This window comes from Haliotis rufescens, unplaced genomic scaffold, assembly GCF_023055435.1.
Source record: "Haliotis rufescens isolate VD_foot unplaced genomic scaffold, xgHalRufe1.0.p SCAF_2, whole genome shotgun sequence".
In the NCBI taxonomy this organism is placed as follows: Eukaryota; Metazoa; Mollusca; class Gastropoda; order Lepetellida; family Haliotidae; genus Haliotis; species Haliotis rufescens.
Genome location: NW_025963890.1, coordinates 66550662 through 66568571, shown reverse-complemented (window position 1 = coordinate 66568571; position 17910 = coordinate 66550662). Strand labels below are relative to the sequence as shown.

Here is a 17910-nt window from a genome sequence, read left to right as displayed (position 1 = left end):
TCATTCCTATTTATTTATTTAATGATTGAGTATGGTTTCTATGCCGCTTTTAGCAATATTCCAGCAATATCACGGCGGGGGACACCAGAAATGGGCATCAAACATTGTTACCAGGGGTATCGAACCCGGGTCTTCGGCTACCCGGTCGCCCTGTTTTTAAATAGTGAATGAAGCCGTGTATAACTCATGGAAGTCAGATTCCGTGGATGAATTTTGTGCGAAGCCCTACCGTTGCAGAGTAATTGGGTGATGGCTTGGAGGCACGAGTTGCACAAGAAATATTGTGTCATCTGAGCACTCACTAGTCTGAGCACAGACTTGCTTCCCTCTCTCTTGACCAGACCAGCTTGATTCGTTGGTTAAACATAGCGAATACACTGATTGGCGGTCGGATATAACCAAGGGTAATGGAGGACCTACTGAATGCAAATCCTCGAAATATGACCATAGATTATAGTTTTTTGTACTCAAATAAATTCCAGCAGAATGTAAACGTTTTACCCATGGAATAACTTGCTTCTCAGAGCAACATAGTATTTACTTCAATGAATGAAAAATTAACTTTTAGTCATACCGCCATTACCACCAGAACTTGCACAGGTGCTGCTGAAGCATATTCTCTGAGCGGACACCTGGGGCGTGGTTGCGTGTTGGGAGATGGCCAGACTTGATGAGTCATATGCCCCGCCCACTGGAAACAACAAGAACGGACACCCGGTGTCGGCATCGGTGAAGGTGAAGTCCTGAGGCTGACTGGTATTTCTTTTACGGGAGAACTTTATCTCAGTCACTCCATTGGTGAGTTGTCCTGATTTATCCACTAAGTTATCCACTGTGTCAATTTGTGGGGGACTGTATCCTGTGATGAACCTGAAAATAATGTTTGTTAATGCTTATATAAGATCAGATTTTATCAAACAACATTCTGTATTTTTTTGCGGTTTTACCAAAACAGTCTTCATTCATATCCGATGAGTGTGTTCAAGAAGATATAATATTACATAACTGTTCATTTATTCATACAGTTGAATACATCATATTATTCAGAGTAAATTACCTCATTACGGCAACCAGAGTGAGTGAGTTGGGTTTAACGCCGTTTTTAACAATATTCCAGTTATATCGCGGCGTGTCAGCTTAATGTGGGAGGAAAGCCCGAAGTGATGCAGGTCTCAGACGTTTACCACTTCGGTGAAACCCACGAGCACGGGTTTGGTCCTGACAAACCTAGAAACATAATCGGGGCGAACCGGAATTCGAACCCACAATCATAGGTTTCTGACGTGCCCAACGGACGCAACTCTGCACAGCGAATCGCGGCGCCTTAGACGACTTGGCCACCCGTGCCCCACGGCAACCAGAAGAGAACTTGTTACTGTAGGAGAAATTGTTTGCGTGTGTATGGTTACTGAAATATATAGAGATTATTACAAGAAGGACGTGTTTGTGGACTGCGATTCGAATCAGCATACAGCTTATCACCTCCAAACAATTGTTAGATGTTTGTTCGTTGTTTTACCCCGAATTCATCAGTATTCAAGTTATATGATGGGAGCCTCTCGACAAGAGAAACTAGTGAACTGAACAACGTGTCTCAACGTTGGGCATGACCAATCACCGAGCCTGATCGCCCGATCCGTTATGTCGCCTCTTACGACAAGCATAACTGATACGGTTTCTGAGGATCGCATAAAAAGAGGTGAGATGAAATGGGGTTTAACGTCGCGTCCATGATGATTGCACTTATATAGCGACGTGCATGCACGTGTGTGTGTGTGGCTGCTTGTACTAGTCCGGACTGATGCCGATTTATAGTGCTAGCACACTGAGATACCATGCCACAGTTTAACATGAATACCCCACTCAGACACAGTATACTGACTCCGAGCCGACCAGTCCTTGTTTTAGCCCCTTAATGCCGAGCGCCAGTCAGGGTAACAACAAGTACCATCTTTTAACGTCTTTTGATATGACGCGACCGGGGATCGAGCCCCGGACCTTCCGCTCTCCGGGCGGACGCTCTACCACTAGACCACGGAGGCGGTCTCGCATAAAAAGAAGAATCTTAGAATGATCCCAATAACCGGTAGTTCCTATCATCTAAATTAACCAGGACTTCTGAATCCGAAGTATCGGCTCATAGTTACCTACCTATCAGAAATGTGAAAATCGGAACCATCCACCCATCCGATCACAGCGTCGGAAGAAGACTAAAATGTAAAGAAGAATATAAATGAAAAATAATAATAATACGCAGCTCAATAACAAATAATGCCGTGCACAACACTTTGGTGAAGGCTTTGATAGAAGCATTTAGAAGCTGGTAGAACATGAATACATGACACTTTTTATGGATAGTAACTTCTTTCATTCATATCATCTACCACAAAGGACATCGTGACTACCTTATTGCTTGTGTCACTATAGCCAGATCCTTGTCAGCACTACACCTCCGGTATAATTAATTAATCCTTTCCTGTTAATCTTATTGGCTTCGTCATAACAATGCTATCTTAATCCTGGCATGCCCTCATCTGGCCTACACCTTATATCGCCTACACCTCATATAGCCTTCACTAAATACAAATGGTTACTTCCACACCCCTGTTGTGTAGAATGGTACTGTCCATTAACCCATTAATGATTTCATTCATTAATATGAATTAATGACCTGAGTACATGTTTTCATAGTGGTACTGGTCCTTGAGCTTGTTTTGACTGTTTATACAGGATTACTGTTATAATCCGCTTTGATCATTTAACAGGTCTACTCATCTCAAAAGTTTTGTAAGTGTGTATACATTACCTTACCTGATATAATCCAATCTGAGCATTTTAACAGGTCTACTCATCTCCAAAATAATGTATATATATATACCTTAGTAAGTGCTATTGTTTCTCTTTACTTTCATCGGGGCGGTCGGGTAGCCTAGTGGTTAAAGCGTTCGCTCGTCACGCCGAAGACCCGGGTTCGATTCCCGACATGGGTACAATGTGTGAAGCCCATTTCTGGTGTCCCCCGCCGTGATATTGCTGGAATATTGCTAAAAGCGGCGTAAAACCATACTCACTCACTCACTCTTTACTTTCATCAACGAAATAGCTTTCACAATGTTAACAGGATCACCTCATCTCCACCATTCATCAGTCATTTACATTCTTTGTTATCTTGTTGGAAGAGTTCATTTTACTTAAGGGATAAGGGTACAAGTGTGATGTGCACTCATCCATAAATGTGTTTTGATAGTAGTGTAGGCGATATGAGGTGTAGGCCAGATGAGGGCAGGCCTTAATCCTTTCCCATCGGCTTCGTTATTATTTTGTTATCTTTGTACACTAATCCTATATCATTGGCATTGTCATCATGTTGTTATCGTTGTACATTCATCCCACCTTGTGTTGTGTAAACATCATGATTTACATATTTATGATAACATTGGATGGAGATGGCTATTATAACATGCAGTAGCATACAAGTACCCCACTACACACGGACGACAAAGCATCTGAACGGACTAATTATCAGTAAGAAAGCAAAACGTAAACATCGGTCGGAAACACCGTATAACTTGTGTCAAAACGGGAAACTTGAGTTTAATCCCTTATTTGTACGGTTAATATCGGCTACGTTGACGACAAACATCTGTGAAACGGTTGATGTTCACAACAAGGCTGTCGACTACCTTCGGCAAAAAACATGTGGGCGAAACAATACTATCTGCCTAGTTCACTACTAAGCATTGTGCATTGAAATGCTAATTTATTGACTTGACTTCTTGATGGTTTGCAAATTAAGTCGTACACAATTTAGGCAAAATTTTGGTTTTCTTTCCGACCTGATGTAGGTTATTTATTCTTCTGTAGCTTATAATCATTCCCTTTGTATGGCGAAAACATCATGTTTGGAAATTACCAACCATTCTCCCATTAGGTGAGAATCCAAGCCCTATCCATCTCCTCGCCCCGTTCAGCCTGGCGGTGATGGTGAAGTTGACCATGTCATTGGCCACGTCCACGACCCAGGTCACCTGGTAGGGGCAGTCGTTGCACGTGGCTGGCCATTGACCGGTACATCCCGTTGGAAGTTTTGTCTTCTCTGGAAATATGCGATCATAACGTTATTTCCTGTTCAACATTCAATTGTTAAAATATCAACCAAAAAGACAGATAATCGCTATTAGAAAGCCCTGCATAAAAGCTATATTACGTAACGAAAAACTACCTGTTAACTTTTCATTCCGCAAAAAAGGACCTGACCTCATAGTATGTCTATGATGACATATATTATGTCAATATTTCGAACATATGTTTACAGACAGTCAAACAGTTGAAATGTGTATTTAAGGTAACCACTGAAACCACTGGGAAATGTTTACTTCGGTAATGTTGGTCTTCAGCAACCCATCCTTGTCGTAAGAGGCGACTAAGGGGAACGGATGGTCAGGCTCACTGACTTGGATGATACATGTCATCGTATCCCGATTACGTATATCGATGCTCTGGTGTGAGTCATCGGATTGTCTGGTCCAGACTCGATTATCAACAGACCGCCGTCGTATAGCTGGAATGTTGCGGCGTTAAACAACAATTAAACAAACTTCAGTATCGGTATTGCCTTTCATAAGCATGGAGGCCTGACAATGACGTAAAACATTGTATTTCAAACACAAAACCGTTTCAAAAGATCAGAACATGTAAAAACCTCTGAAGTTTATAGTTGCAGCGCCCCTGTTCGGCCTGTGACCATGATACTTCAGCTCATCTTCATTGTAGTACTTTGGATTCGCAGCCTTTCCAGCTTCGAGCCCCGATCTCGGGATGTGCACATACATCCCGCTGTCTTGCCCTCTTGCCCAGATCACAGACATAGGGACCTCGTCAATACTGTAGTCAGTCCTCTCGGTGGCTGAAATTGAAAACAAGCTATGTTCTGAAATCTTGCTGACTGAACGCAAAAAATATGTTTATCAATGAAAATTCTACAAAGTTACTATTCCAGTATGGTGAAGTTCTATCGGGGGTACGGACGACAACCCTCTGACTGGAGTTCATTCTCAGTTCCAGGATCAAATCTTCTTTTGTCTTATACCAATGGATAATATAATACTTTGTACATCAACTGATGCATTGACACTGCATATATATACCCACCAGTGAGTTTCTTCCTGAACAGGATAACAGTATAACCGTTCTCCTCAAAGCCGAGAGCAGCTGTGAGACTGTTATTTCCACCATAGAAGTCATCATGTTGAGGGGTGGACCTGTCCCTGGTGTAATAATCTCCCACCCTGCTCCTCATCCCCCGGGCAGACCCGATCACCATATCCGTGCAGTCCATAGGGTGTGTGCGGGCTGGATGATCAGAAATACCTCCTGTTATTTATCTGAAGTTTCGCGAATCTTGAAATATGTTTGTTGAAGAGGAGACATTCCAAATCGAAAAGAATCACAATAACCTGTAATGTCCCATAACCTGCTTATTGTCATAGACGCGTTATCACAACTGAAGAAAGGTGTAAAGCTGCGTATAGCACGTCACTCACCTATGAAATCACACAGTGTCATTCCATGGAATAAGAGTTTATAAAACCGTATAGAAGTTATAAAACTTAATGAATCCCCATAAGCACGATACTTACAACCTTCCTTGTTTCCGCGAGTTACAACGCCTGAAACTCCAGGCCTAGTTTCACTTTCTGGAGTAGGTTCGCCCTCGGGCCTGGGTTCGGCTTCTGCGCTGGGTTCGACTTCTGCACTTGGTTCGCCTTCTGCACTGGGTTCGGGATTTGGTGTGCCACCTGTAAAAGAGGAAGCTCTTATGGTACATGATGGCAATGCCAAACCGGATGTAGATTCCGGCTCTGGTTCCTGTTCCGGTTCAGATGTAGATTCGGGTTCTGCTTCATGTTCTGGTTCAGATGTTGATTCGGGTTCTGCTTCATGTTCTGGTTCAGATGTAGATTCCGGCTCTGGTTCCTGTTCTGGTTCAGATGTTGATTCCGGCTCTGCGTTATGTTCTGGTTCAGATGTAGATTCGGGTTCTGCTTCATGTTCTGGTTCAGATGTTGATTCCGGCTCTGCGTTATGTTCTGGTTCAGATGTAGATTCGGGTTCTGCTTCATGTTCTGGTTCAGATGTTGATTCCGGCTCTGCGTTATGTTCTGGTTCAGATGTAGATTCGGGTTCTGCTTCATGTTCTGGTTCAGATGTTGATTCCGGCTCTGCTTCATGTTCTGGTTCAGATGTAGATTCGGGTTCTGCTTCATGTTCTGGTTCAGATGTAGATTCGGGTTCTGCTTCATGTTCTGGTTCAGATGTTGATTCCGGCTCTGCTTCAGATTCTGGCTCTGCATTTGTGTTTGGTTGTGCACCAGGAAAGTTCGGGAACGACTGACATCCTGATCTGAAATCTGAATAAGAAAACCTTCACTATCTATCCATCCATCCATCTATCCATCCATCCATCCATCCATTCGTCCGTCCGTCTTTGTGTTGCTGTCTTACCTGTAGGTTTCCATCCAATGCCTACCCAGGTAGTGCTCTTCACTTTCATCACAACCTCCAGTTCTTGTTCAGCCTGGAAGGTAGTGAAACATTCAGTTTCAATGCAGTAGTACAATTCCTCTAACGAGTGTACTTGATCAATTGAAAACAATGAATCATTACGAAAACCCGAAATGCGAATGATAACATTTACAGTAAGGTACCAGTCTCATAATCACTCTACCGTTATTTCTCTGTAGTACAGTTCATACTCAGGGCTCAAGGTTCTCATCTCGTACTGACTGTAGTCAATATTCGTCGTGGTCACCTTGGACTCTAGAAATAGATAGGGGTTAAATACAAATGCAAACTTATCTTCGTACATGTCTTGCAATAACAAGCATATGCTATGGGGTTTTTTCCAGCTGGAAGCAAGTTACACATTATTTTGACACGATTGATCGATGACCGAATATGTTCATTTTCCAGATATATGTGGATGTCTCATTTCCAATGAACTTTGCAGGTACAAACGTCACTCCAACATGACATACGCATTGTCGATGGAATGAAACCCTGTCGATTCGTTTAATAAATGCAAATAGTTGATATCTCGATTGAAACTAAAAAGGGAGAGTTGTTTGATTGTCTTTGCCGTCAAAGACCTAATACGATGAACACTTTAGAATGACCCCTCATATCATATAAATATATAAGTTTACGATAGTTTATCTTGGAATGTTCTTCTCAATATCTATGGGCAGATGGACATGTACTTACCCTGCTGACAGTTCTTGCCGAACCATCCCACGTCACAGTAGCACTGAAAGCGAGGGTAGGACGTCGCCTGGGTGTCCTCACATTGTCCATGTCCGCCACAATCACTGTCTATTTCACAGTCATCTGAATGAATGGTGAAACCGTGTTAGAAACACACACACACACACACACACACACACACACACACACACACACACACACACACACACACACACACACACCACACACACACACACACACACACCCCACACACACACACACACACACACAACCACACACACACACACAACCACACACACAACCACACATCACAACACACACAGAGATCCGCACACACAGACACACAGATCCGCACACACACACACACACACACACACAAACACACACAACCATACACACACACACACACACCACAACACACACAGAGATCCGCACACACACACCCCACAACACACACGCACAGAGAGAGAGAGAGATCCATACACACACACACACACACACACACACACACACACACACACACACACACACACACACACACACACACACACACACACACACACACACACACACACAAATAAACACACACACAAAATGCCATGCACCAGCACCCTTATTTACAACCCCACGACTCTCATACCATCACTCCCTTGAAGCAAACACTTACATCATACTTAGAAAATATCACTGAAGTAACTGGCATGTTGGAATTGTCGAAAAAGAACCCGGCCTGGTAAAGTACATTACAATATGTGCTTCACTGTTACTTGATAAACCAAATGATTGAAAACAGTCGCCAAGCTACAATATCATATCAGCCCTTCCATACCTTTGTACTGGCAGAGATCCCCCTTGTACAGATTGTTACAGGAACAGAGGCCATCTTTCCATGTTCCTTGCCCGGAGCAGTTTGTCTTCGGATCAGTATTGTTATCTGTATAATATACCGAAAATACACCTTGCACTTCAAAAGTTTCTATGTATCATTAGGATACATCATATAGTGGATCTTAACCACAATTCAATATATTACAAGCACAAGTAAAATGATTCGATAAAGCAATTCCAATTAAAGAAAGAATTTTAAAAAAATTTAAAAAAAATTCATTCAATGATAGAAAAACGAATGAATGAAAAGTAAATGTTCAGTGTTGACGCAATCGTACGATTAAACATAAGTCATGAAAGCATGGTCATAGTTATGCTACAATTACTTGCCGCATACCTTTAACGATGTTTATGTCGGCGCAGCTCCAGAAGAGATACTGGGAGGCACACGATCCCCATTCCAGGGCCTGTCTGATCATCCTAAGAGTACAGCCGTCACACTCGATGTCGGGGAGGGTGATTGTGTACTCCACCATGCTGCAAGGAGAAGTCACAATTGTTAATATCCATGTCATTCATTAATTAAGTGTGCCAAAATTAACTTTTATTTTCATCATATCTATGTGTTTTCATTAAACCAGAATAATTTCAGGACAATGTCCGCCTCTGAGCTACAGGGAAGTTTACATGTCCCATACAACTGTCATAATACTGAGGTAGCCTCTCAGAACCGGCCCAATGTCAAAATGTTCTGTGTTTTTTTCCAAATGTCTGTAATTTAATTTGAATTACGTTGTGTCGTTGTATCCGATGAGGTCGACAGTGCCTCCAGTGTTTGTCCCTGTCTCCGCTGTTGGCTCTCCTGCAGGCTCTGCTGTTGGTTCTCCTGCAGGCTCTGCTGTTGGCTCTCCTGCAGGCTCTGCTGTTGGTTCTCCTGCAGGCTCTGCTGTTGGTTCTCCTGCAGGCTCTGCTGTTGGTTCTCCTGCAGGCTCTGCTGTTGGCTCTCCTGCAGGCTCTGCTGTTGGTTCTCCTGCAGGCTCTGCTGTTGGCTCTCCTGCAGGCCCTGTCGTTGGTTCTCCTGCAGGCTCTGTCGTTGGTTCTCCTGCAGGCTCTGCTGTTGGTTCTCCTGCAGGCTCTGCTGTTGGTTCTCCTGCAGGCTCTGCTGTTGGTTCTCCTGCAGGCTCTGCTGTTGGTTCTCCTGCAGGCTCTGCTGTTGGTTCTCCTTCAGGTTCTCCCGTAGGCTCTGGTACACTCCCAGGGGACGACATGACCACACCATCCTGTTGGTACCGAACGACCTCCCTGTTACTTTTGTCCAGAACTTGAAGGTAAAATCCACCCTGATAACAAATAAGATCAAGTTAATAATAGGAAGTAGGTGAAACCTACATGTAAGAGCTTCAACAAGAAAACACTAACCCCGGCACAGCAAAATGTGGCCAAGTAGTGAGATAGTGAAGGAAACCCAAGTGATAACCATAAGTGCGTTTCAGGCGACTGATATTGTGATTGACTAAAAATATAAACGGGAACACAGTTGTGCAAAAGACGACATTTCTTGATCCCCGACAACAACCGAATTTTCTGTACTTCGGACAAGGCATTTGTCATCGGAGGAGACGGACGTTGGGTGATTTTACACAACAAATAGTTGTCAATTAATTTTCCTGTACATGTGCGACCTTTCATATAACATTACGTTATCGGATAAAAAACAAACATGTTCAATGAAGATTCTTTATAAATCTAGCTGAAAACGGGAAAAGCTACCCACACTGGTTAAGGATGTCATTGGTTGCGTTTTTTTTAATTACAGTTTTTTGTTATCCGATTCCCCTTCAATATGTGCGTTCGTAGATATTTGCTTTTGAAACGAATTAAGTCCTAGCTAATCAAATATTTTGTCAAATCTTCCTAGTCAAAATTATTGCCACCAAGTACACCTGATACCAACCAAACATAAACAGGGATGAGGGATGAGGTGGGAGTAGTCTAGTAGTAAAAGCGTTCACTTGGACACTGCGGTCATGTCACTGATTCCCCACATGGTTGCAACTTGAGAGGTGTCAGCTAGCCGCGATGATTATGAAATATTGTTAAAGGCGGCATAAAAGTTTACTCACTCAGGCTCTCATACCCACCGATGAATTTCTCAACAAGGAGATAAAGCCAATCATAGAAGCATGCTGCAGATTTTTAAATGTATTATTACTCTATGAAAATGTGTAATTAGTCATAACATGTTTCTCATAAAGCACTTAACGTGTTCATTGTGAAACGGGGGCACGGGTGGCCCCGTCGTCTAAGGCGCCGCGATTCGCTGAGCAGAGTTGCGTCCCTTGGGCACACCAGAAACCTATGATCGTGGGTTCGAATCCCGGTTCGCCCCGATTATGATTCTAGGTTTGTCAGCACCATACCCGTGCTCGTGGGTTTCACCGAAGTGGTAAACGTCTTAGACCTGCACCACTTCGGGCTTTCCTCCCACATTAAGCTGACACGCCGTGATATAACTGGAATAGTGTTAAAAGCGGCGTTAAACCCAACTCACTCACTCACTCACTCATTGTGAAACACGGCTTTCGGAAACAAACCTTTTTGGAAATAATTCACAATAGTTTTGATACGAACAATTTTAACGCAGACAAGAAATTCAAATAAAGGCGTGACAATTGTACGAGGGCTCCTAGACAAGGTCAGCCTTGGGGCTGTTATAAGGGTAACGGTATTTTTCAGGGCATTATCATTTGCAGAAGCCCGAGGTTTTCTGTTAAAAGACCGAGGGCTTCTGCAAATGATAATGCCCTGAAAAAGAGCGTTACCGTTATTATAGCTAAAATGGATGGAATTTGTTATCAAATAAAAAGAAACAACGACATCGGTTTTGAAACATTTACTGCAATCAACACGAATGTCACTGATCTTTTCCAAATATGGAAACGTCATAGAACAAACCAGATGACGTCACTATAATACGTGACGTCATTTTCTCTACCCTATGCTTGATAATGGCCCGTCGTCAAGCAATATGAGGGCATTATCAAGTAACAGTGGCCCGCTCATTTCTGATAACGTGCGGGCGGTTTAATGATAATTCTATCCATTTTAGCTGTAATAAATGTTATAAAGAGCTCGACATTGAATTGAGATGTATTACCTGATGCGGATATGCCAGATGCCAAGTCACCTTCACTTGAGAGCCAGCTTTGAATTCAGTCACTGGACCAAAACCTGTATGAAATAGAAGGTAATTATAACAGAGATAAGAACCCTGCACAAATACTAACTGGCAATATATTTCGATGTGTTCGTTATGCGTCGTTTGAGTACAACATCTGTAGATAATTTGTATTGTATTGGAATTGGTGACACAGACCATTTGTCATTTAATTCTAAAATATATGAAGAATTCAGGGATGTATGTATCGCAGCTGAGTTTGAAGTATTCGTGATGTAACATGCGTCTCATAACCGGCATACGTAAAATGTGATTTGGGGAATAATATCCAAATGGCGGAAGGTACACTTTGGCGTTCGTGTTTGCATATTTTCTAAAATTATTCTAAACGATCCTAGCCTTATTCGCGATGTTTCATAACTATCAATGGTACTTTGATGAAAAGAAGTATAGAAATCTAACCGTGATCATTAATATCCTATTTTTGAAATTCAATTCCCCCAGTAAATATCCGATGTTCAGATTTTTAAACAAACAGTAAATAATAAACGCCGTGAATGGTGATTTGGTAATGTATCCCAAATGTCGAGATTTACGATGTACCTAATTTTCAGAGGTCACTTTCAATAATTCTGCTTTGCCTAAAATGACAGCGGATAATATCACAGGAAAGAGAATTCAAAACTGTGAAGTGTATAAGTGTGCGTGATGTAATTCACTTGTGTTCGACTTCGAAGCGAATGTTGAAGGGAAGGGACATGTATGTCGTTGTAGCATCCAGGAGGTAACACTATAACCATAACGTTCAACGTAGGTGAACATTCGACTCAAGCACGAGCAACTTCACAATGACTAACGATCAGGAAAGTATTCCGTCATAATCTGACTTCTGTGCTCTGTTCCACAAAGGGGCGGTCGGGTAGCCTAGTGGTTAAAGCGTTGGCTCGTCACGCCGAAGACCCGGGTTCGATTCCCGACATGGGTACAATGTGTGAAGCCCATTTCTGGTGTCCCCCGCCGTGATATTGCTGGAATATTGCTAAAAGCGGCGTAAAACCATACTCACTCACTCACTCACTGTTCCACAAAGCGATCGTAATTCTACGACTGTCATAAGTCCATGTTAAAGTATGGGAGTTACGGTCGTCTTAGAGCTACGATCGCTTTGTGGAACAGGGCCCAGGTCATCATCATGGAGTAGCCTCACGGGCCTGGAATTCGATCTCACACATATGTTTGATACCAGTTATTTCAAATGGGTTTCTCACTCTCAGGTGTGTAAGAAAGATGTATAAAATCAAAGCGCGTGCTTATGTACTGCAGGTACAGGTTTCACTAACAATTATTGAAAACTCACATAGTGATGATAGATCACTGAGAGGAGCTTATGCACACCGATTACCCCAGCAGCCCTGTTGCTAGGCTGACGTCACATGGCATTGTTTCGCTGGTGGATCTTGCAAAACGTACCACAAATTTCGTCATAGGGTATTGTGACATCATTGTAAACTATGTGGTGCAAGGCCCCGTTCCACAAAGCGATCGTAGCGCAATGACAGTAAGTATAAGTATGGGAGATACGACAACTTTAGCGCTAAGACAGCTTTGTGGAACGGACCCCTGCATTCTAAAGGTAGGCCGTTGTATGATATTAAAGAAATACGTGTCATCTTTTAACGTGTTTGAAGTATTATTCTGTTACACTCAATTGGATAATGCTGTGGATCGCGTAGATGTCTGCATATTCGCACACGAAAGTGAAATTTTAAATAAGTTATAAACGGCAAGTTATAATTAAACTACTAAACGAGCTCCTGTATATATATATACGTTAGTATATATGTTACTACTTCATGTCCGTTATTCAGTTATGGCCTGATGAGACTCGTACGTAATACGAGTTGAAAGCGCTAGTAAATTAAAACTGTGTTCAATCTTACTCCACCTTTTTAATTATTACTATATATATATATAAGATAGCTACGATAAATCGCAAAGAACAATGAAACGTGGTCTATTTCACGATAAAATATTGTCCTATCGTGACGTCATTTCTGGAGATTCGAACATGCGCTCGAATCTTGATGACGTCGTGTAATGGACGACATTATTTTTCGGAGGGGAGTGTCAAGTGAATTGTTCCCATAGAAACACAGATAAACGCGATGGCCGAACGATCGCATCCAAAGGCGGGAGAGATATGACAATCGTCATTGGGAGAGAGGTGCAGGTAATCGACGTGAGGATTGTGAGAATGAACGGGAAATACCCACCTGTGCATAAAATGAACTAGTCCGACATAGCCGAGGTCGGATTCTATTTAGGGAGTCATTATTATTAAAGTGGGTAAATATTTGTTAAGCTTGTACATTTCTTAAAGAGGCTGTACATAATGTTGATATATCATATAAGAAGTAAACGACTCGTGGTCGTTGTCTATCGTTCAATAAAACACTGCAGGGGAGAGGGGGCATTAAGACAATATAAAAACATACACACACAAGGGTTGGTTGGTTGGTTGGTTTGTTGTTTAACGCCGCACTCGGCAATATTCCAGCTATATGACCGCGGTCTGTAAATAATCGAGTCTGGACCAGACAATCCAGTGATTAATATCATGAGCATCGATCCACGCAATTGGGATTGATGACATGCATCAACCAAGTCAGCGAGCCTGACAACCCGATCCCGTTAGTCGCCTTTTACGACAAGCATAGTCACCTTTTACAGCAAGCATGGGTTGCTGAAGACCTATTCTACCCCGGAATCTTCACGGGTCACACATACAAGGGACCCAAGGGTAGCAGAATAATACAGGCTTGTATGAATTAATTAATGTTAGGGAATACGAATCAGAGCTCGGTACCTCTGATGTGCTCGCTGACTTGGTTGATGCTTGTCATCGATCCCGATTGCGTGGATCGATGCTCATGATATAAATCACTGGATTGTCTGGTCCAGACTTGATTATTTACAGACCGCCGTCATATAGCTGGAATATTGCTGAGTGCGGCGTTAAACAACAAACCAACCAACCAATCTAATGTGCTACCTGCTGACATTTCACACATGCCTCAGGACAACTGTTTGTATCTGGTTCAGTTCTGGCGTTCGAAGGGGTAAGTTTTGAGTCCAAAATTAAACACTGTGATACAAAGTGCCCCTTTCAGGCTTTCGGAAAGACAGTTACATAGTGAGGCATTTGCATAAGAGAAGGATTGAGCACTGAAGGACTTAAGTCTGTATTTTGGTACAGACAAGAGAAGTTGGTGATTTGGTCGGAGATTTCTGGTAGGAGAAACATCACTTGGAGGTAGGCAGGGCCAGTGTTATTAAGAGACTGCTTCTCTAATGGAGAGAGATGCAGGCGTGATTATGCTGAGAGAATATTATTGGCTGAGTTTATAAATTATGTAATTACCACATAAAAACTATTTTTGTGACTTCCAATTATCTGTATTGGTTATCTTATTTTTTAGGAATATTCATACTTTTTATATATAATTCGATATGTTAATTTTGAATTGCGTCTGTGTATACACGTGAAGATATTTTGCTATTTCCAGGTAAAAAAAAACATTTTAAAAATATTTGTAGGGGGAGCAGTTTTATTGGCTCGGTCCAAACATTGTTGACTAGTTGACTAGTATAGATAAATTATATTGAGCTTATGATGAAACTCGGGAACTACAAAACAGTTTGTCTCAGATTTAGGAGAAAAGGCGTATTGCGTTTTTAATGTTTAGCTGTGCGTTCGGTTCTAAATTCAATTTAGCACGGATAAGTCTACAGATAAGCTAGCCCTCAATTGAAAACACAGTACGTTTATATCCATTCTACCATGATATAATATATACTTGAGTTCGCGAAGATATGGAGAGAAGTTGCATGCGTTTCGTTAATTGTGATTTCTTTTGACTATCGATAAGGTTAGTCGCTTTTATTTATTTGAATGGGTTGTAGATTTCAATTTTGGGAACAGCGATACTACCCTTTAAAGAAATAGTGGCACTTCACTGGTGCTTGAACAATTTTTGGACAACAATACGCTTCATCCGCATGTATAACAGGAAAGAAAGCGTACGGCACAGCTACTTTATAAGCCAACTCTCATGCTGCGCGTTCGGTTTCAAATTCAATTTAGCGGTTATAAAACTACAGGTAATACACGCAACACTGAATCTCAGAGAGTTTATGTTCAAGTTGTTCAAGGGGAATAAATATGTTGTTCTAACAGGCTCCATGTTGGAAACACTACCACTCACAAGAGGCGACTAACGGGATCGGGTTATCAGTTTCTCTGACTTAGTTGATGCAGGTCATCGTTTCCCAATTGCGTAGATCGATGCTCATGATATCGATCCCTAAATTGTCTGGTCAAGACCTCCTTTATATAGCTGGAATAATGTAATGGATGTAACTCATGTAAACTGCCGGGCAAAAGAAAGCATACACCCATGTTTGATGGAGGCCTATATGAAACAAACAAGAAATGATTATCAGATGGTGATGTATTTCATATGTGCACCATACTTGTGTTTTGGACTTTAAGTATAATTATTTTCGGCGACTGTACATTTTGATAACGATGTAATATTTTTTTGTCAAGTCAAATTTTCATGTGTACACTTCTTTTGTTTGCCCGGCACTATGGCTATACCTGTCCCGAATTGAAGTAGAATCTTGTATGAATTATATCCGGGACATAAAGGGCAAACGTAACGTGAGCATACGATTTTCTGGATAACTAAAACATTACCGAATGACCAGTCTTCTTTTGACAGAACAAAAGCATGTTAGATTAAAATAATAATAAGTGCATTTATAATGCGCCAGATTCCATTCACCGAGTGGATGCTCATAGCGCTACACTATTATTACCCCGGTCAATGGATCAGTGAGCACTCGATTTTCATGAATTAATGCCATAGATTAATGCCCTTCCTGATCTCACTGGGGTGAGAGAGTCACATCTTACATGTTATTTCCACTGTTGTACATCTCTAATTGGAAATGCAGATGTCAAATTTCACTATAACTTCTGTAAATATCATGAGAAGTTTGAATTTGATCATATTTAATTTTTAAAAGGTCATTTACGAATGTTCTGAACCAAGTTCAATACTTTGAGTCTCCAACAGAAAACAGGGACAATTAGTCATGATAAGCACAATTTGTCATATGAAATTCGATCTGTTCTTTGCAAATTTCATGTTAATAATGTTAAATTTGAAATTTCCGGAATGCTTGCACAGCAGTCGTCACTCGGGTTTGAAATGTTCCTCAGTTATATCACAACGCATCAGCTTCATGTTGGAGCTTGTCGACATGAACCACTTTAGTTCAAAACATAAGAACATGGGTGGTGTTGTTTATGACCCGGACGCTGAACAGGCACAATAAGTCATGATAAGCACAAGATTGTCGACATGAACCACTTTAGTTCAAAACATAAGAACAGGGGTGGTGGTGTTTATGACCCGGACGCTGAAAACGTGTTTTCCGACTCTCCAATGAGCGCTCTGCGTACCTGCGCACCTGCGTACCTGAGTGATGTAGTATAGTCTGCGTCCGGGTACTAGTATATTTAGAAAACTAAAAAGACACTATTCAGTAAAGGCGGACACAGAGGTATTTTTACTTGTAAAGGTTTCGCACATAAAAATTGTTACAGGGCAAGCCATTATATTTGTCGTTCGTTCGTTCGTTCGTTCGTTCGTTCGTTCGTTCGTTCGTTCGTTGTTTTGTTTTGTTTTGTTTTGTTTTGTTTTGTTTTGTTTTGTTTTTGTTTGTTATTTAACGCCGCACACAGCCCGTATTCGAGTCTAAACCAGACAATCTAGTGATTGACATCATAAGCACTGGGATACGATGACCTGCATCAATCAAGTCAGCGAGCCTGACCACCCGATCCCGTTGGTCGCCTCTCACGACAATTCTAACCTGATTCTTCACAATGAAAGATGACGCATACGTGTAATTGAGGTTGTGTCACATAGCTGCTTTGTAAAAATTATGTAAATATTATATCCGATATAATTCTTGTTCATAAGCCATGACTTTATAACCTTAGGCAAATCTATTTTCATCCTAATTATTATAATAAACCTTCAATTGAGTCTTTTGTAAATCTTATTCTTCTAAATGTTACTTTAAAATTGTACATATATTAAACTACATATTTAAAGCAATGCAGCTAGATAAGCCACTTCATCAATATCAATACCATGTGTTTTTATTATGTTTGTAATTGTTTATGTACTGATGTGTTGTATGGGCGTCTGGCATTGAAAACTGAAAATACACCATACACCATACACCATACAGAACTGCGCTGTCACAAAGGTAACACTTTTTGTTTCTGTTTATACTTGGTACTTTCTCATACAGGGAACTCACAATGTATTTATACTGAGTATTTATCTTTTGATACTTTGATGTCACCGTATTTGTGTTACATGTTTGTTAAATTTAGCAGATTCATGCATCACTTGCATTAGAAACCCATTGCACAGGGAACACTACAAAAATAACAGTTACTGTCTTGCTGTAATTTATCGTTGTATATTTATCCTATCCCCAACGGCTTCGCGTCATTGTATTGCTATCTTTGTACATTAATCTTATGTTAGTGGCTTTGT

At 41.4% G+C, this 17910-nt stretch overlaps 1 protein-coding gene across 8 annotated transcripts in view; it reads right to left on the bottom strand.

Annotated features, from left to right (window-relative positions):
- LOC124134573 overlaps window positions 1-17910 on the bottom strand; it is a 45185-nt gene that overhangs the window by 22141 nt on the left and 5134 nt on the right. For all 8 annotated transcript variants that reach the window (XM_048400427.1, XM_048400430.1, XM_048400431.1 and 5 more), the window contains exons 2-14: window positions 11249-11322; window positions 8884-9431; window positions 8489-8628; window positions 8093-8197; window positions 7264-7386; window positions 6728-6819; window positions 6505-6577; window positions 5640-6410; window positions 5152-5352; window positions 4703-4906; window positions 3918-4096; window positions 2152-2210; window positions 575-870 (exon numbers count right to left, since the gene is read on the bottom strand). In XM_048400427.1, the coding sequence (XP_048256384.1) occupies window positions 575-870; window positions 2152-2210; window positions 3918-4096; window positions 4703-4906; window positions 5152-5352; window positions 5640-6410; window positions 6505-6577; window positions 6728-6819; window positions 7264-7386; window positions 8093-8197; window positions 8489-8628; window positions 8884-9431; window positions 11249-11322 (2865 nt within the window). The remainder of the gene's footprint in view (window positions 1-574; window positions 871-2151; window positions 2211-3917; window positions 4097-4702; window positions 4907-5151; window positions 5353-5639; window positions 6411-6504; window positions 6578-6727; window positions 6820-7263; window positions 7387-8092; window positions 8198-8488; window positions 8629-8883; window positions 9432-11248; window positions 11323-17910) is intronic.